The following is an 18,179-nucleotide window of genomic DNA, read 5'->3' as shown; positions in this document are numbered from 1 at the left end:
TAGTTTTATTTCCATTTATTAATGCTGCCAATTAAAACCTATGTGTCTGTTTAATAGGCTTTGGATACGGATTTTAAAGGAACTCGACAGCTCACAAATTATAATAAAAAAGCACTAAACATCTGATTATTTTTCCATTTAGGTCATACTGACTCTACATATGCTATGTAGATATTATTATTATTATTATTATTGAATCTGCCCCCACCACCGCGGTCTTCAGGGTTCTCCGTTTTGTTTCTCATTTGCTCCTGTATTGAGCAATTCAAGTTTACGCATGTCTCAAGGTTTAGGCTGCTGTTGTAAGGCAACTGCAATGTGAGTACTACTCATCAAATACGGTATCCTTACAGGAGACAACAACAACAACTGACAACCATGAGCAGAATCTTACATGTAAAGGCAAGGGAAAATTAGAAATTTAATAGTTATAATGCAGTTCAGAGTATAATATATTAGCAATACTTTCACAAATACATATCTTTTCCATATTTCACCATCAGTAATAAAATAGATTTATAATCTGTCATTCTTATTAAGAATGCAAGTATTGCACTAGCACTCTACTAGTTCAAAAAAAAAGAAGTATGGTTACTGAAAAGTTACTTTTTTCCCCTCCTTCTCTAGTAGCCACGCTGTCTCCCTTGAGATGTGGATATTCTACCACAGTACAGTTCTGAGATTTTGTGATTGTTTTTAACATCAAACAGTATTAATCGGTACAGTCTGCATTAGCTTTTGCACACAAGGCACAATAAGTCCAGGTTCACATATTAACTATTCATAAATACAGCATTTCTCACTTACAGATATGTTGCAAAACTGCAGAACAGAAACAGCAGTTATGTTCTTCTTTCAAAAAATGTTCTTTTCAACACTTTTGTTCTTGAGTTGATTACAGAGTCCGGATTTCATTTTCAGATGGCCTAACATTAATACTCTACGAAGGAATTACCACGTGGGGAAAAGAGGGTCTGAGAGACTGAATACTAAGAAGGCCTTCACCAGTTACATGTTCAAATCATGCCAGAATTTCAGAAAAACTAGACCTGTGAATTTCAGATTTCTGTATTAGGCTGGCCATGGGAAGATGGAATTCCGTGGATCTTGTCACTACTGTTTATTAGAAGATTTACTTATGACACTTCTTTAAAAACAAAAATAAAGTAACTTTATATAACTGCATTTATAATATTTTAAATTAACCCTTATCCTAAATTCTTTGCCAAAAGGAGTTTTGGTATCTGGACAACAGCCTTTTCTAAACCTGATACCCATATGCTGAAAAATGTTTAATTGAATGTCAGTTTTGGCAACGTTTCCCCACAAATGTCTAGAGGGACCTATGTCTAATCTGGGCTGTTGGGAACGTTTCACCTCTCCTGGGTGTGGATGTGCATCCTGCCCGCGTCCCTGTTCCACAGCAGTTTGAGGCTCGCACAGGCGTGCATCATCCACCTCGCCCTGGTTTCCACGGAGAGGATTTCCACCAAAATCCTCTTACGTTCAGTCTGGCGTTGCCTTATCTTATGCATTTCTTTTTCAATACTTATTAGTTAGATTTTAATTTCAATTATGGTCACATAAGCCCAAAGCAACTCCATTTCATTTCAGTGGAATTATCGTGGATTTACTCTGTGATAGCTTTGATCAGAATCTGATCTCTTTTTTTTTTCCTGGACACACCTGGTTATGTATTTCACATATGAAATACTGGTCTGTCTCATAGAGAAGGTGTAATTCTTCTCTGGCTCATAGATTCTAGTGTTCTCATAATGTAAAAGCTGTAGAATTGTATCAGTGTGGACCATATTTGCTATGGATGAACATTGTTTCCCAAGTCATGAGAACTGAATAATGTTGTTTTAAATAAACCAATGACAGAGAAAGGAAACAACTGCCAGCATTTTCCACTCTCCTCAGTCTCCAATCTATTGCATTGTGCTACTACAGAAAAACCTAATTTCATACTGTTCTGCTAAAGAGAATGATGCTATCAAAATTTCTGATACGGTAGCTGAGAGTTGTGTCTTGTGGAATGGCTCAGTCACCTGTGTGAATATTACTTGGTTTTGCCAGATTAATCTGTCATCCCTTGCTTCATCTGTCACCTGTGAAATCAATTCCTTAATGAAATAGTAATCAGCTTTTCCATCTGGGTGGATAACATAGCCTCTGGCTAGCCCCACAGAAGGGCGGTATGCCATCGCCTCCCCTGGTCGCATAGCTTGACCTGCTGGAAATGCAGAGCTTGGCCAGTTTCTCCTAAGTGTTGCGATTCATGCACATCTCTCCTGTACCTCCTGCACACACGTTAATGTTAATCCTTCCCCACTTTGCACCGCAGCAGTGAGGTGACGAGGAACCACCAGAAAAATCCACGTGGTCCATAGTCAGCTTCTTTAATCCCCTCTGGAAAGACAGTGGGTAGGAGCAGACTGTCTGCCAAATTAACAGTCCCGGTGCATGGTTCATGGTCTACTTGCAACTTCCCAAATGTAGGAAGTATACTTGCAAGGGACGGAGGAAGAACGCTGAATAATTGTGCAACTTGTTCAAGATGCTTTAGAAGTTAATATGAGCAGTAAAAGGAAAAGATGAAAACAAATGCAAACGTAGAAATTAATACTAAAGATTCTTTTTCTTGGAGTAGCTATTTATTTTGTTCTTATTTACATAGAAATAACTGTCTGGACCCTTTGTGTTTTCAGAATGGCAGAAGTACTTATTCAAGTCAGATATTGTTTCTGACTTTCACTTCCCCTCTTTACCTGCCTTCGTCAGGGTGACATATCAATGGTTTGTGTCAAGTACACATCATTTGACTTTCTCTGAAGGTTAATTGTTTTCCACTATTCTCATATTCTGTGCGTCACTGTTAATGGAAGAAAACCACTGATGGGGGCACCACAGCGTATTTTGGAGGTTGGTTCTCTTAATTTGTATTTTTATTGGAATTTGTTATCTTGTTTGTTAGCTAACTTGAGAAACGAAGAGTAACATTTTTGCCATCGCATTTCTTAGCACAATTTGTCAAAAGATTTGTTACACAATGAAGTAAGCAGAACAGTAGCCATAAAAAGAAATCACAACTCTCTTTCACAGAATATAGCTTACAGATTATTTTCAAGTAATCACTGCTTATTATAACTTGGTTAAAAATATAGAATACCAGGTAGCACATGGCTTTGACAAAACTCTTACGAAGGAGCTTGTAAGAGGCCTCATTATGAATGATCAAAGTGAAAGCCAATAGCCAGCATAACCTATTTGCTGAGATTTGACAAAATGGCTGGTTTAAAAGCAAACCCTTTAGAAGAAAGTAGAGAACCTGCCATAAGGACGGTTAGCGTGCACTTAGTGCTCCCCCCCCTCCCCGATCTGGCAATGTAACGAAGGAAGTCGTGAAGTCCTACCTTCATTTACAAAATTACTGCAGCAAGCGCGTCATGACATGCTAGTGCCCCAAATCATGACGACAACATTTGTGCGTGCCTGTTTCGGTAGGACCTGAACAGTGTTACAAGCAGGTTACTGAACTTCCCCCAGCTTGGATTCTTTCTGAAGTCGTAGTAATGTTAAGTTAATCGGTTATAACACCTCACAGTTTCATCTGTGAAGAAAGGAGTGGGTGTGCTAGAGGTTAATGGGGAGGGAGCACTAACCCTTCCATTTCCATTGCCTGGTTCAGTAAATGCTCTTGATTACAAACTGGTAAGAAATGACAGCTCGAGCCCCCAGGGCTACGTGCCGAGGCAAGATGAAACTACAGTACAGAGAAGGAATGACTAAGCTTACAACACAACTTGCTGGCAAGGATTTTGCTACTGCAGCTGGGCTATATAACAACAGGTTTTGTATCTTTTTCCTTCATAATTTGACTTTCCCACCTGCCCCTAAAATAAAACTTGGCAACACAGAGAAAGGCAGTTAATTACCTCCTCCCCACTGCTACTTCACTGCTGTTACTGCTGCTGGTGGTTTTGCTCCCATGTTTTCAGAAGATCAGTTGCCAGCTGTGAGATGTGCTGCCAGGCAAACTTGATGTGGGTGGATTCCACTGTGCGGGAACAAATAGCAAAACGTAGCACAAACTTCTCTCGCAGGTGGCACGGGACCAGGTGAATCTTCTTGGCCTCATTTATGCTTTGAAGAAGCGCCTTATTTAGTTCATTTGAGCCCTGAAATCGTGGTAATTCAACGGACACGGTGATGAGTTTCAGAAGCCAGTTTGGAACACGTAAATCCCACCAAGCAGCCAAGCCCAAGCGCCACCAGTAACACGCAGCCACTTTCTCATCTCTCAGAGCTTTGCCATCACAGGATTACAAAAAGATGACGGCACAAGAGAGAACTTTTCAGCCACAAAGAGACTTATGGATTAACTGGGGTTTAGAAGCAGTGTTCACACTGGGGCATTTGTGATAGCTGACTGCTTCTTTGTGACCTAAGGTCGTGAGCCATGTAGCTTCATGTAAAAGCATTCATTATTGCATCCATTTCATTACACTTGCCTTAGATCTAATCAAACAAACGTGGGAGGAAGTTTTGCAGTGAACTATACTAACATTTGTAAAACAAACCTTGAGTCTTCACGTAAGCATGGCTGCTGCGAGAGAGTCTTTTGAATATGAAGATGGAAATCTTACCCTTAGCTGAGAAATAGTTAAGGTAATGTATCCCTGGCATAAGTAAGTTTCATACTATCATATTAAAAAAGTATTTGCCTCAAGTCCTATAGGAAGCGTCCGCCACAGAATCCTGCAGAGTGGGTTTTTTGGGGGATTTTAGAAATGTGGTAAACTGACCCTCCCACTGGAAGTAGAGTCTTCTGCATTCCAGGAAACAAAGATACAAATGTTAAATATCTTGCAGAAGGTCAGAGGGACTCCACATGCATGCAGTATTGAATTTTATCTCCTTCTAGTGTACTTCATTCTCCTTGTGCTCAAATAGTGAATGTGAGGATTTCCCTTAGAGCAGCTGTACGCTCTTAATATCAACTCTCAAAAGAAATAGGACTGCACGGAGGAGTACTGCTTCTTTTGCAGGTTCAGCTAATGTTGCATCAACGGTTTTCCTAGTTCATGTTGATTGGCATTTGAGAATAAACCAAAAGATGTCACCAGATTTTCAAAACCAGTAGTAAATCACTTTAAATGAAAACAATGAAAGGAGGGGTCCCACAAATCTTGGGATTTTTGTCTGGTTTAGCAACACAGGATGAAGTGCTAGCTGCATATCTTTGACAGTCTTTGTTACCCAAATTAAAGGAACCCGTCTGTCTAACTTTTATATCAGCAGACCGAGAGATGGCTTCAGCTTTGCTGGGCAGTTTGCCATAATAGCTTAGGATAGACCATGTTGATCTTGAGTGCTGTAATTTTACCCTTTGGGGAACTATCTTAGCTATTGTACAGCCCTTACTCTTTCTATGACACTGCTGGTAACACAGAACTGCAAGAGATGCTGGGAGCACCTGTGCTTTTACCGCAGTGTTCCCTTACTGAACACTGGCTGCGGTAAAAGAGTCACAAATGGACAAATCCGTCTGTCCAGCAGCGTACCGGCTGTATGGTAGCGGCATAGGTCTTCTTGAAAACATCCATATCAGAAAACATGTTCTCTCAAATCTGTGCAGTTGTGACTTGCCTGCTCAGCCTTTTCCATACAAAAACAAAGCATGAGGGAGACACAGTTACCCGTTGGCACCGAGGATAAATGTATTGTTCTTTTGGATCATATTTTGTGGTTTTGGATCATATTAGAGTTAGAGCTGAACCCAAGTCAAAACCGTGTTCTGACTTAGCAGAAGTTGTGAGGGAATTTGGATGAGAGCCTGAAATTCATGGCTTAGCCTTCGTCTTGTAGGAGATATTTATGCAACTCGACTGCTCCTAACGAAGAAAGGACCAACTTTGGTGTTCTGCAAGTCCCCACCCATTATGGGTCAGCCACTGGTGACAACGATATACTGCTTTCTTATCACAGGTGATCCATCATTAAAATGATGATCCTTGTCTTTAATATGAAATGCATAGCACTAACTTTCAGGCAACACAAGTGGTTATATGATGTTAATTAATGCCCTCAGCAGGAGTGAGAAAGATTTATATATCTTTCTTCTGTTCTACTCTCACAGCTGCACCTAGGGGCTGCTGTGACGCTCGGGTGTCACGTCAAATGGAAGTTAGCAGTGCCTAATCCTCTCCCAGGGCTTTGAGAAGCCAGCAGCCAGCTCTGATTGAGTCTCTCAGCTTCAATAAGACAGTATTCTCACCCCCCTGGAGAAATGACTAGCTTGGCTTGTATTCATCTGCAGACATGACAAGGAGGCCAAAACTCAACCCTTTGGCATGATACATTTGACGAAATAGTTATAATATGAAAGTCATGGATTATTAGTCCATCTGCTCAACAGCGTGAAAGGCAAAAAAAAAAAATGTACAGCTCAGCAAAAAAAAACAAAAAAGGATTTCTCAAGAACAAAGCAAGGAAAAATATTTCGTACTTTTACATCTGTGCAGCATTACAGTTCAAGTCCCCTGTCCCCTAGTCCTACGGTAACTACATAAAAGTTACAAATACCCTACTTCTAAGATGCATGTTAATACGAATTACAGAAATCACAGGAAGATTTTTGAAAGCGTCATTTAAAAAGCAAATAAAGCTGCAAGAACAACTGTAAAACGCTCTTCACTTAAAAGCTTGTTAGTCTTGTTTTCTTTTTTTGGACAGGGAAGGCAAGCGATGAAAACACTGCTGGTTCAACATTGGTTTTCAGCAGAATCACGCCTTTATTCTACAACTTGTCCAAAATTTTCTTAGCTAGGTGTCCAATATTTGCATCCTAGTGTAAAATTGTCTTTCCCCATAGATCTGATTTTTTCCTCTGGATCATCAGGGACAGGAGAAAAGATGTAGATGAACCACTGGTCTGATCAAAAGTGACAATTCCTGTGTTGCTATGCTCTATTTCACCAGGACTGTTCCTTTAAGGCAAATGTAGAGCACTGACTAACAGCTGTCTCTGGATCCGCAAAACTAGTGTTTGCTTGTTCCATGTGAGAGAGCAGATAACAACCGACATCTTGTTATTGAGCAATAACAGCCACAGAACCTATTCCTCAAAATCTTTTGAAAGTTCTTGTTAGGAAAGAAATTATACTCATGTTTCCACTTACTGGAAAAACTCCGCATTCTGTAATCTGCCTGATCCCCTAGCAATAGGTCTTTTTTTTCTTGTATTTTAAACAACATAAATTCACACAAAACCATTTTTCTGTTCCAGATGAATTCACCATTACCTTATTGTTAAAGATTCGTTAGCTCCTTCAGCCAGTTGCATCAAACTCAGGTAACTGGGGCAACTGAATGACTGAGAAAAGAATCTGTGGGAAGTAGTAATACCACACTACCCAAAAGAGCCAAGATGTACTTGGGAGCCTTCAGAAAAGCAAAAAGCTCATGTAGGTATCGTGTGAACTAGAAAACACCAGTGCTGCTGTTGTTATTATTGCTAGGTGTTCAGATTCAGTGTCACAATCCAGCCCTTTACAGAGACTTTAGTTGCAAGCTCCTCTCTTAAATGAGTTCCTTACCTAAGACATTGATCCCCTTTTAATGTCTGATTACACAAGTGAACCCTCCCAACTACGGCAGCTCTTATGCTCTGAGTGCAGAGTGAGTTTGCTAGTTTCTGTCAGGCAAGGTCTCTATGCCACTGAACTCGTCACTTACAGAGGTTTTGGGGAATGAAAGGCCAAGGGGGGCAAAAGGGTCATGTTCAGCAAAAAAAAGCAGACCAGGGCCAAGGGAGTTGGGAAGCTGGCCTCCGTGCAACCTGTTCTTACTCATAACTTGCTCCAATTTGCCCAGTAGGATGGGCAAATCCTGACGGTAGGATTCTATAAATGAAAACTCGTTCTTTAAAGAAAACAACAAAAAAACGTTACTACTCTTCATCCACGATAGTCATTATATATATATACACACACACTCTCACACATCATATACCTGTCTCTAGGGAAATATATTAAAACAATCATCTTCATCAAAGCCCATCAAGCATAGAATGTAACAGTCATTTTGTATGACTGGGTAGACCATTTGTTTGCCTTGACTATATATTTCCAAACCCTAATATGCTTGCATTTCTCTTAAGCATTTGATTGATTTTTAACAAACTTGTCTTAAGCTTCTTTCTTTAATCTACATGAACTCCCTTTACTTTCCTTAAAAAATAGTTAAGTATATTAACTACAAAGACTATATTCAATTGCAGGTTATTGTATTGCTATAAAACACGACAGAAGAAATAGGAGGTCTTAGCTGCCTCACCTTCAGCCGAAAACAGACTAGTCCCAAGACAACCTCAGCGCAGATCTCAAATCTTTCATCCTGAAGGACCAAATGTTCAAATTGATGCGACAGCCTGACGTGCTGAGAAGAGAAAGATGGTATCTACATTGTATAAATTTGATTCATCAAGAGAACAATGCTGAATTGTTTCCATCCCTAAATTCTTTTTGCTGTTCCCTCCTCTGATATGTGATAATATTGACATATCGCCATCTGTTTATGTTAACTTACATCCCGTTTATGACTTCCAGAGACCATATTGAGCCGTTACTATCTTAGTAGCTCAGTCTATCTTAGGCAGTACTAGTCTGTTTCTTAATGAAACATTTCGGCACAGTTTTATAACTCTCATGATACCATATTAGTAGTAAATAATTGTAATAATTCTTCTTTAGGTTTTCTACCACTGTCCATTTTGGCTGGGAATGACTAAAGATGTTATTTTGTGTGCATTTCCCCCACATGTTATTGTGGGGAAAGGCGGAGATGCACAGATAGAGAGAGAGAAAATGATCACAATTCCAGTGCAAAACAAGCTGGAAGGATACACTTTTTGGAATAGTTCACTTAATATGAGAATAACTTAAAATGAGGAGGGGAGAACTTGCTCACTCTTCTGACCTGGGTGCTCAGGGTCAGTTGAAAAGAAAGGTGATGGCAGTGTAATTAAGCAAATGGATAGCACATCTCAGCCGACCTGTTTAGAAGTTACTGGGGAAGAAAGAGTGTCATTGGACACCAAGCCAGAGCAATTCTTTTGAAGCATAGGAAACCAGTGCTCTTCCAAAATCAAACAAATAGGAGAAATACCAACAGGCATACTAACAACCAGCTGGGAAGTCTTAAACATCAGTCAGTGATGCTTGCATACTCATACCACATTTTGCTTTTTCCCAAACAGAAAATGAATTCAAAAGCACCTCGAAAAAAAGAACCCATATCCTCATTAGGTACCTGCAGTAACCCCTCTCACTGGCTGTCACTGTCTCACTGTTTAGTGCTCACTGCCCTAAAAAAAAAAAAAAAAAAAGACAGCACAACCAGCTATTAGAATTATAGTTTGTCTTCATGCAATAGCCAATCTGCACCAAAAATTATCAGCAACATCTAAAATGATGTTTAAAAGTTCCTTAACTTTTATGTATTTATGATTGCAAATCATTTTGTAAAAATAAACAACTCCATGTCTTTTCCTTCCTTTGCACTTTGCCTTTTTGCGAGTTCAAGGACAGATACCAAGCAAAAATGAAACATTTCCCTTTGGGCCAGGGTTCGACGTGGAATGTTTCATCTCACAGGAACTTCTTCCAAAAGGGCAAGAACAAGGCAAAACAGAAATTACAGAAAAGAAAGAAAGAAAAAAACAAAGAAAACACATTTTGCAATCTTAATCATAGCTTTCTGATGTTTGTTTATTTCTTAAAATAGGAAAGCATTGTTTATATTGCATCAAAACATTGATTCAAAACCTTCATACTGGGCATACTGGTACCCTGTGCAACCAGCCAATCCTACTGTTGCTACCACTTCCTCCCTGCTGTTTGTTACATCCATTTCTCATCTCCTCCTAAAATTAGACTGAAAGCTCTTTGAGTCAGGAATGAGACCAATAAAATGCCCAATCCTTTCCAAGGCATTTGAATGTTCTGCTGATATAAATAGCATGAGTTTACAGCTATGAAAATTGGCCAGAAGTATATGTATACATACAGATATACTTGTATGCATAAGTGCATGGAAAACGTCCGTGAAACATGCACACGTGTTGTAATGATCTTCTACTGTCTCTTCCTATCCTCATGGTCTAGAGCCTTAACCAAGCTGATGTCTTTTACACAGCTCTGCAAAATTTCACACTGCATATCCTAGGCCTTGGAAATCAAAGTCATAAAAAGAATCATGTTCAATGAGATGAGAATTTCACAGCTGTTCAGCTGAATGTAATCACCAACTGAATTTAATCAAAATTTACTGGGTAAGAACTGAATAAAAGAAAAATGCAAGATTCGTCTTACTGTGAGGTGTTTGTACAAGAAAACTCCGGACCCATGCTGTACATTTTATAGCAGGTATTTATGTCCCTTTTTGCACTAAAGAATTTTTCAGGAATTTCACAGAAACAAAAGCAAGGAAAAATAGAGAATATTCAGTAAAACACAAAATTCTGGAAGTATTTTGTATTCATGTCTGGATGCAAGTACTTTCAGCCATGGCGAGTCTTAACAAGTAGCAATAACTTGTAAAGCCACTGGGAGGCACCAAGTGCTTTAGCTTATACAGACCTGGACGGGCGAGAAAGTGGCGATTTAACTGCAGTTTCACCTGTAATAGCTTTGCTTAACACGATTACCCAAGGCCCTGCACCTTTGACCATAAGCTATTCTCCTGAATGGCTTTTAGAAAGATTGTTGCAACCAAACATAATTAAACTCAATAAAGTTAAACATTATGAAGCCTGGACGTTCAAACTCTGTAAAACCAAGGGGCTTTTAAGTATCACACCTGCCTCTCAGCGAGTCCAAGAGCTGCACCCACACTCCGGGTGTGGGCACAGCAATAACTCACAGGAGGACACGTGTGGCTTTCGTGCTTTTCAAGACAGGCAGGTAATCTGTGAAAATAAAGTCCTGTTTGGAGAACCACAGGCCCTGAAACTAGGGATAGGAAAGAAGGAGAGGTCAAAACTGACAGGCTGTTGTCAGTTTTCTGCTGAATGTGTACATACCAAGCCTGACCTACGGATATTTTAACCTTCCAAATGCTTTTGATTGTGACATTTGTGTCACGCTGTGTCCCTAGCATCATTAACTTAAAGTTGATGTTCAAATATTATTTAACCTTTAAAAATTATTTTATTTAACGCTGTTATAGAGTGTAACAAAAAAGTGGACGTACACAAACCAACCCACATACTGTTTCTAGCGATATCATTTGGACAATGCCTTTATCGCGTGGGTCCCCAAAGTGGAACCACATGGACTGCGTTAGTGGCCTGAAGAGTCTTGGTATGTAGGAACGGAATACCAGCCCTTCTCTTCACAGTGAAATTTGGCAGATTGAAGAAAAGAAGCTTGTAAAGAATTTTTGTGTGTCACTATCTATGTCAGGTAAATAACCATTGCTCTTCTGCAGTGACAAGGGAAAAAAGAAAGGGATCTAATTCATTTGGTTATTCAGGATTAAGGGAAATGTCTTACATAATGACTAACGGGAGCAGTAAACTTGTGAGACATTAAGATGTGGTCCCTATTTAAAAAAATCTGTATTTGTATATGTGTGAATATAAGTATAAATAAATACAAATATAAGTATAAATATAAAGGCTCCAGCACTGAGGTGTTAAACTGAATTTTGATTTTTGGGCAAAGCCTTCAAGAACTGAAATAGTTTTTGATGGAAGGGAGCCTCTCTGAAGCATCAGAGTACATTAATGTGTATATGCAAATAAGCATACCTGCCTAGCCTTGATGACTTCATACTTTTCCTCCTATAGATTTCAGCTCTCTGCCTGCCTTAGCTCACATCCCACTACACTCTGAAGGAAAATGCTGTCAAGAGAGTCTCCTCAACAGCCACTTGGACTGTGCCTCTCCCCAGTTGAAATGCTACCTCTGGCATTGCTGTTCTGCACAGTTCCAGTTTCTTGGTCTCTGCTGTTAATTTTTAATGGAATTCATTATCCTCGGCAAGGAAAGAAGTATGCGGTACACTGATTTCTTCTGGTCCTATGGAGGATTCATCTGAGTCCGAATATTCGTGGGGAATCACATACAAAAACATTAACATTGCTTCTGAGCTCTTTGAGAGGACTTAAACTGACAAAGGAGTAATATATGGTCAAGCAGTTTGCAAATGGGCCATTTATAAATGGACCATCTGGGTTTCACATTTATACTGACTCCGAGTGCTTGGAATCAGTCCAGAAGACTGTTATGGTTGTTGGTTTTGCCCTCTTTGTACATCTCCTCTGTGGCTTTGGGACTTACCTCCAAAATCTGTTTTCTTCTCTCCCCACATCCTTCAGAGATGACTGTCTTCCCCTTTACCACTGCTTTAAAACCTATACTTTGCAATAGGTTAATATTACATGTTGTGTGGGAAAGGAGTGCATAACTGGAAGGTTTGGAAAACAGAAGAAGTTACTGTATCTAAATCCAAGTCACACATTCTCATCTCCCAGGAATATTTAGTTCCTAAGTGCCTTCCTCAGTACAAGCAAATGCCAGGTTGCAGTGGTTATCTAGTCATTTTGATGCACACCTTAAGGCTGCAAAAATAACCAACATCTTTTTCTTAAAACATACTAACAAAAAAGAAAAAAAAAAAAGAAAAAAAAGAAAGAAAGAGACGATTAGGTTTTTGTGGCAGTTTACATCCAGAAAAAAAGAAAAGTTTGTGCAGAGAGAGTTGCAGATATCTTTGGTCTTCCCTATAGAAGCTCGCTGAGCACACAGCAAATCGGGTGGCTTCTTAAGGTTATGCAGTGTTTTTTCCCTCAGTATTATGTCAGAAGCTCATCACTGTTGAAAATCTCAAATCACTTTATAAGTAGCAACTGGCTGCGCAAAAGAAGCCTAACTAGAAGTCTATAAACAGTGAATAAATCTTCCTACAGTTTTCTATGACTTAGGAGCTGAAGCGTCTTTTTTTTTTCCTAGATGATGACAGCATCTATATTGGGATTTGTATAAACTCAGAAAGGAGTTGAAACCTTGGGTCCCAAATCTCTCAGTGAGGCCGAGCCCTGCATCTGAACAGGCATGCCTTAGCCGCTGTTGTATAGCATGAACAGGAATGACATGCGCTATACAGAGATATGTTGACGCGTGAAAGCTACGTGGTGTACGGCTGCATGCGACATCCCAAACATAGGCATCCCCTTCCCCAGGTTCCAGCCCAAGGAGCTGTTTCAAACCTCTGCTCTTCTGCCTGACTCTCTGTGCCTGGCCCTTTCCCTGGGGCAACTCCTCAGTAGCACAACAGAGGGAGAGAACTTCTTCCCACTTCCCCAGCCCCAGCCACTCTGCTTGCCACAGGAAGGCTGCAGAACCTCCTTCTGCCACTGTTCCGAGGTCTCTTCTCATTCTACCTATGCCCACTCTGTGACCCACCGTAATAAATGCAGCTTCAGAAGTAATTCTGGCAACTACAGGGCTTCACTTCAAACACAGCAGGAAGTCCCAAGTACACAAAACACCGTACCAGCTCTTCTCTCTAAGGACTGCCTTTGCCAGCAATGGGACTATAAAAGCTGTTATTTGCAAGACGCTACAACATGCTTAAAAGAAAGCAACTTTTCAAGGCCAAGCACTGGGACAAGCAATGTTAAAGTGAAGTTAACAAGTGAAGTTAAGTTCCAAATTATAAACCAGTGTCAGGCTGGTTTACACACTTCATTACCACACTACCAAAAGAACAACCATCACAATAAATCAGGAACCAAGGATAAGTCCTGAGAAGAGAGGAAAATGGGCAAGACATGCAACATATTTAAAAATGTTGTTTTGCAGCTACTGACATAACTTTACCAACATGACTGCAAACTTGCAAGAGATATCTTAAATACTGCTAGAGGAACTGCTAGAGGAAGGAGCAAATGAAATGCAATTATTTCTTGAAATTCAAGTTCAACAGATGCTGGAGATAGAATTGACGTTTTTTAAAAGCTGCTTTGGAACCCACTGAATTTAATCATTGGGCGGGGGGGTTGGGGTGAGGAGAAACTAACTTAATGGTTCCAGTTTGACAGATGTATACAGTGACCCAAATTCTGCACTTTGTTACCCGTCTTGCCCTTTCAAAGTTGCAAACATAAGGTCATAACTTACTTTTCTCTGTACACCAGGGAACACTTTAGTCCTTAATGAAATATTAAACATACACACTCAATTCAACAAGCCCTTGGAAATCTAGCTGTCTGAATTACCTTTACAAATAAGGGAACATACTAGAGTTTTACTTCGGAGTCAGTATCTTTAAGAAAAGATTGATTTGCTTAGCCTTCCTGAACTGTGTTATCCAGAAAGTATAAAAAAAATGGTCTTCGGCTATAATTATAGGAAGACAAGTGCTTTTTGGCTGGACAATCAGGGAAATGTCTGGGAGACAGGGAAAGAGAGAACTTGTTGAATGTAAATACTGACTGTGGAAATCAGCCTGATAAAGGCCATGTAATTAATATGGAGTTTCCGACCCTCTATTTTCCCAGTGAGAGATTTAGCCCTGCTTAAAAACTTGGCATCATATTAAAATAATTGCAGTCTCCAGAAATTTAATCTGAGAGAGAAACCCACTAGAAACTGTAGCCTAGTAAAGTGATAACAAACCTTCTATCAATTTTTCGTCAGAAGGGTATGTATCAGATTGCCACAAGGATGACAGAACATCAGGATTGCCACTATTGTCAAAATTTATGTCTGGAAGCCTCATTAAGGACAAAAATCCAATTCAGATATCTGTATAGTCAGTTGAAAATTATCGTGTGATAAAAATGAGAAGCAAGGAGGGCACCCTCCATCCCAGAACCTTTTCAAATCAAAAGAGACTGACTCACGCAGTGATTTTACAACAGTGGAAAAAGCCTTTCTTAGGAATTAATCTGTTTAGTACCACAACAGAAAGGAATGTGTGTCTGCAGAGAGTTTGGTATATTAGACCAGACGCTTTGCTAATGGATATTTTTGTAAATATTTAGAGCCAAGTCATGGATCTCCCCTCACTAGAAGTTTCCCTAAACTTCATCAAGATGAAAGGTATGCTTGAATTTGACTTTACTGCTGCAGAGGAAGTGTATATATATATAATTTCAACTGGCGCCAGGTGTGGGTTTTAGTGATAGAAAACCTTCTTCTTTTTACATCAAGAATAAACTTAGTACTCATTCATAACAATGTTAACGAACTGTAAATTGTACACATCCTTTTTTTAAAAAAAGGCAAATTTTAAACAGGAAACAAAGAAACAGCAGAGGTAGACATGCCCAGGAAGTTACTGTGTCATAAATGCAGCCCAACAACCTTAATCATAATCTAAACACGCTATCAATGCATGCACATTAATAAAATAAAGAAGTCATGAATAAACATGTTTTCACCCAATGAAACCATTGAAGTGCTCTGGCTTAATTTCAGAGGAAACTATGGTCCCATACTGCAGAAATTCCAAATTCCTAGACTTGTCTTCTCTAAAGATCAGCACAAAACAGACGACAGTTTCAATCCTGCTGTGACATGAAATTGTAATACTATGTGGGGCAAACAAGCAGTACCCCTACTGAACCCAGCTATCCAAAACCTGCTGTCTGTGCTTTCTGCTGTGTACAAAAGTCATGGAGAGTAGATAGGTAGCAAGCTCATTTTCCCTTGTCGTCCCACAGGTTACCCAAGAAAGCAAATTCCAGTCACCTTGCGGATGTGCTCCTGCAGACCCGTGATCCCATACATCCTCAGCACGAACCAGAGCTTCAGGGAGCGGAACCTCCTCCCCAGAGGGATTTGCCAGTGCTGCAAGCCAGGGAGAAGGGAGGGCACCCACGTTAGAAGTCACCGTTGCAGTGATACTGCAGAAATTGTACATTCTGCAATGATTTTGAGGCGTACCGCATTGCCACATCCTACAGGCAGTTGCTAGAGGTGGGTCAAATGATAACAGAAATGTTTATTTCTCGTTAATGCCCTGGTGTGACTGTTTAATACTCCAAAGTTTCAAATGAAATTGGAAAAGGAGATTAGTGTCAGAATGGAAGGGTCACAAGGCAAATCAAATTCTCTTTGCGCATCCTGAATTCTCCTCGAAGGCTTTGGAAGAATAGGTATCTTAGAAGCCCATGTACACTGGCTTGCTTACAGTTGTGGGGCTAGCATCTACAATGACAGGTCCATTTTCCATTTCAAAACAACCGTGTTTCTATTGGTTGAAGGTTAAAACACTAGTGCATTTAAAAAAATGTATTATTCACTCTGTTAAGGAAAAAAAATCTTTAGGACATTTCTTTCTACTGCCTAAACCTTGAGATATTACACATGCAAGATGATTTCTGCTTTTAAACAATTTTTTTCAAAAAAATAGAGTTTAAAGTTTCAGCTTGAGGAATGTTAAACATTTCACAAGCTGCATCCTTCCTGGAAAGAAACATAAGGTTTTGAGGTTTATGATAGTAATAGAAAATAGAAGTCCTGGAAATATCAGTGTAGACAAGTAATAGTATTAATTATTACCTTGATGCTGTACTTACCCGATAGTCTGTTACAAGGCCTGAAAGTTAAAGAAAAAGTGTTCACATTGCTTCGTCACAACAGGCAAAACCTAGAACCATCATTCTAATGCTATTGAAAAAGCTGTATCTTAGCTATCCTTTATGTTTGCTACAAACTTCAGCATCATCAGTATCAACAGGACCACTAAATACCTAGCAGGATACTTGGCAGCATGCTAAATGAAGGTGCTTGTAGTAAGCTTCGTTCCTTAGCTAGTCAGAATATACCACGAACAAATGAAACAGTTTTCAGGAGAAAAAACACAATTTTCCTTTCTGTTACACTTCAGATCCTGTGGAGATGATGGACTAAATACTGTGTTTCTTTTCCTCTTGTAAGGAAAAGAAGTAGTAGATAAAATGGGAATTATTAATTTTGTTTGAAACGGTTTGCAGAATCCCCAAACTCACTTCATCACTCATTCTCTGCTTCTGACCACCCTTTTATACTCATTCGTATATTTGTTGTTAATTCCTCAGCATGTCTACTAAGTGACTTGAAATTTTGATTCAGAATGGACCTCCTCCTGTTTGGAGAATAGTGTTCTGCATTTTTTTTACGGCTTTTCATTTGATGTAGTGAAAGCCCCTTGCAAACACAGATTGACCAAGCCACAAAAGCAGTCCAGGGAGGCAAGTAGAAGGCGTTATTAGTTATCTGCTGTATGAGCACAGAGAGTCAAGATGCATCTACCTTTTCTTTGAATCAGGCAATTACACTGATTTCACAGGAAAGGAAACTGCAACACAAAGCTGGATTACTTGCAGTAAGCCAGTGACAGAAATTAAACTGACCTAAAATCTAAAGCACTTCTTTAGGAAAATGCGGAAGCATCTGCTTAGCTTTCTTATTCTGCTTTATTATTCTGCAGCCGAGCATAAGCGTCATAGGAAAGTATGTACTTAAATTCCAAGGAAAAGTGCTGTCTAAGTGCTCCTGGAATTATGAACCGCATGGTACTATACAGAACTGTAGCTTCTGAATTTGACCAGTTTACGTCATCTATTCTCAGCCTTTGTATTTTCTGGGGGCAAAAAGACTGTATTTCCTGCATTACAAGCTCTCTTGCCAATGTTCTCTCATCTACGCAGCCAAAACATAAGAAAAAACATGGTCCTCCCTCCCTGCAACATATAGCCATTTGGTTCTTTAGCCTGTTACTAGGTTATTTCCCAGATGAAACGAACCACACAGCAACCAACAATCGTTAACCTGTTTCTGGACTTCAGGAAACGGACATGGTTGCCTCAGCTCGGTAACGAGGTAATTTGATAACATTCATATTCTTCTGCACCGTGGCAGCCATTTTTCTTTGATAGCTGCAAGGCTGGTAGCGAAGAGGGTAAAGCAACTGGTGATAGATAAATAATCCTACGCTCCGGTAAGGGCCTATGTCTAATGATCCACAACAACGCCTTTCACAAGCTGTGAAGCAGAATGCAATCAGTGATTAGTCCTTGATTACAAGCCTTAGTCTTACATCTGTATTTAACCAGGAGGAGTTGCATTGTGGGAGCATATGTGGCGTTCACAATAGAGTATAAAGCCGCATTCTTCTAACGC

At 39.7% G+C, this 18,179-nt stretch overlaps 1 protein-coding gene across 3 annotated transcripts in view; it reads right to left on the bottom strand.

Annotated features, from left to right (window-relative positions):
• Positions 1 to 18,179, bottom strand: part of DDC (dopa decarboxylase) — a 62,010-nt gene continuing 43,831 nt past the window's right edge. The window contains exons 11-15 of one of the 3 annotated variants that reach the window (XM_075142381.1): positions 16,595 to 16,614; positions 15,765 to 15,863; positions 8,341 to 8,442; positions 3,939 to 4,181; positions 1 to 3,613 (exon numbers count right to left, since the gene is read on the bottom strand). In XM_075142381.1, the coding sequence (XP_074998482.1) occupies positions 3,966 to 4,181; positions 8,341 to 8,442; positions 15,765 to 15,863; positions 16,595 to 16,614 (437 nt within the window). In that variant the 3' untranslated portion in view covers positions 1 to 3,613; positions 3,939 to 3,965. Of the gene's footprint in view, positions 4,182 to 8,340; positions 8,443 to 15,764; positions 15,864 to 16,594; positions 16,615 to 18,179 lie in introns of all 3 variants that reach the window. The other 2 variants (XM_075142382.1, XM_075142379.1) reach the window with 2 other exon arrangements.

This window comes from Calonectris borealis, chromosome 2 (assembly GCF_964195595.1).
Source record: "Calonectris borealis chromosome 2, bCalBor7.hap1.2, whole genome shotgun sequence".
NCBI lineage: Eukaryota > Metazoa > Chordata > Aves > Procellariiformes > Procellariidae > Calonectris > Calonectris borealis.
Note: the sequence above shows the minus strand (reverse complement) of the source record. Positions and strands in the feature narration are given on the sequence as shown.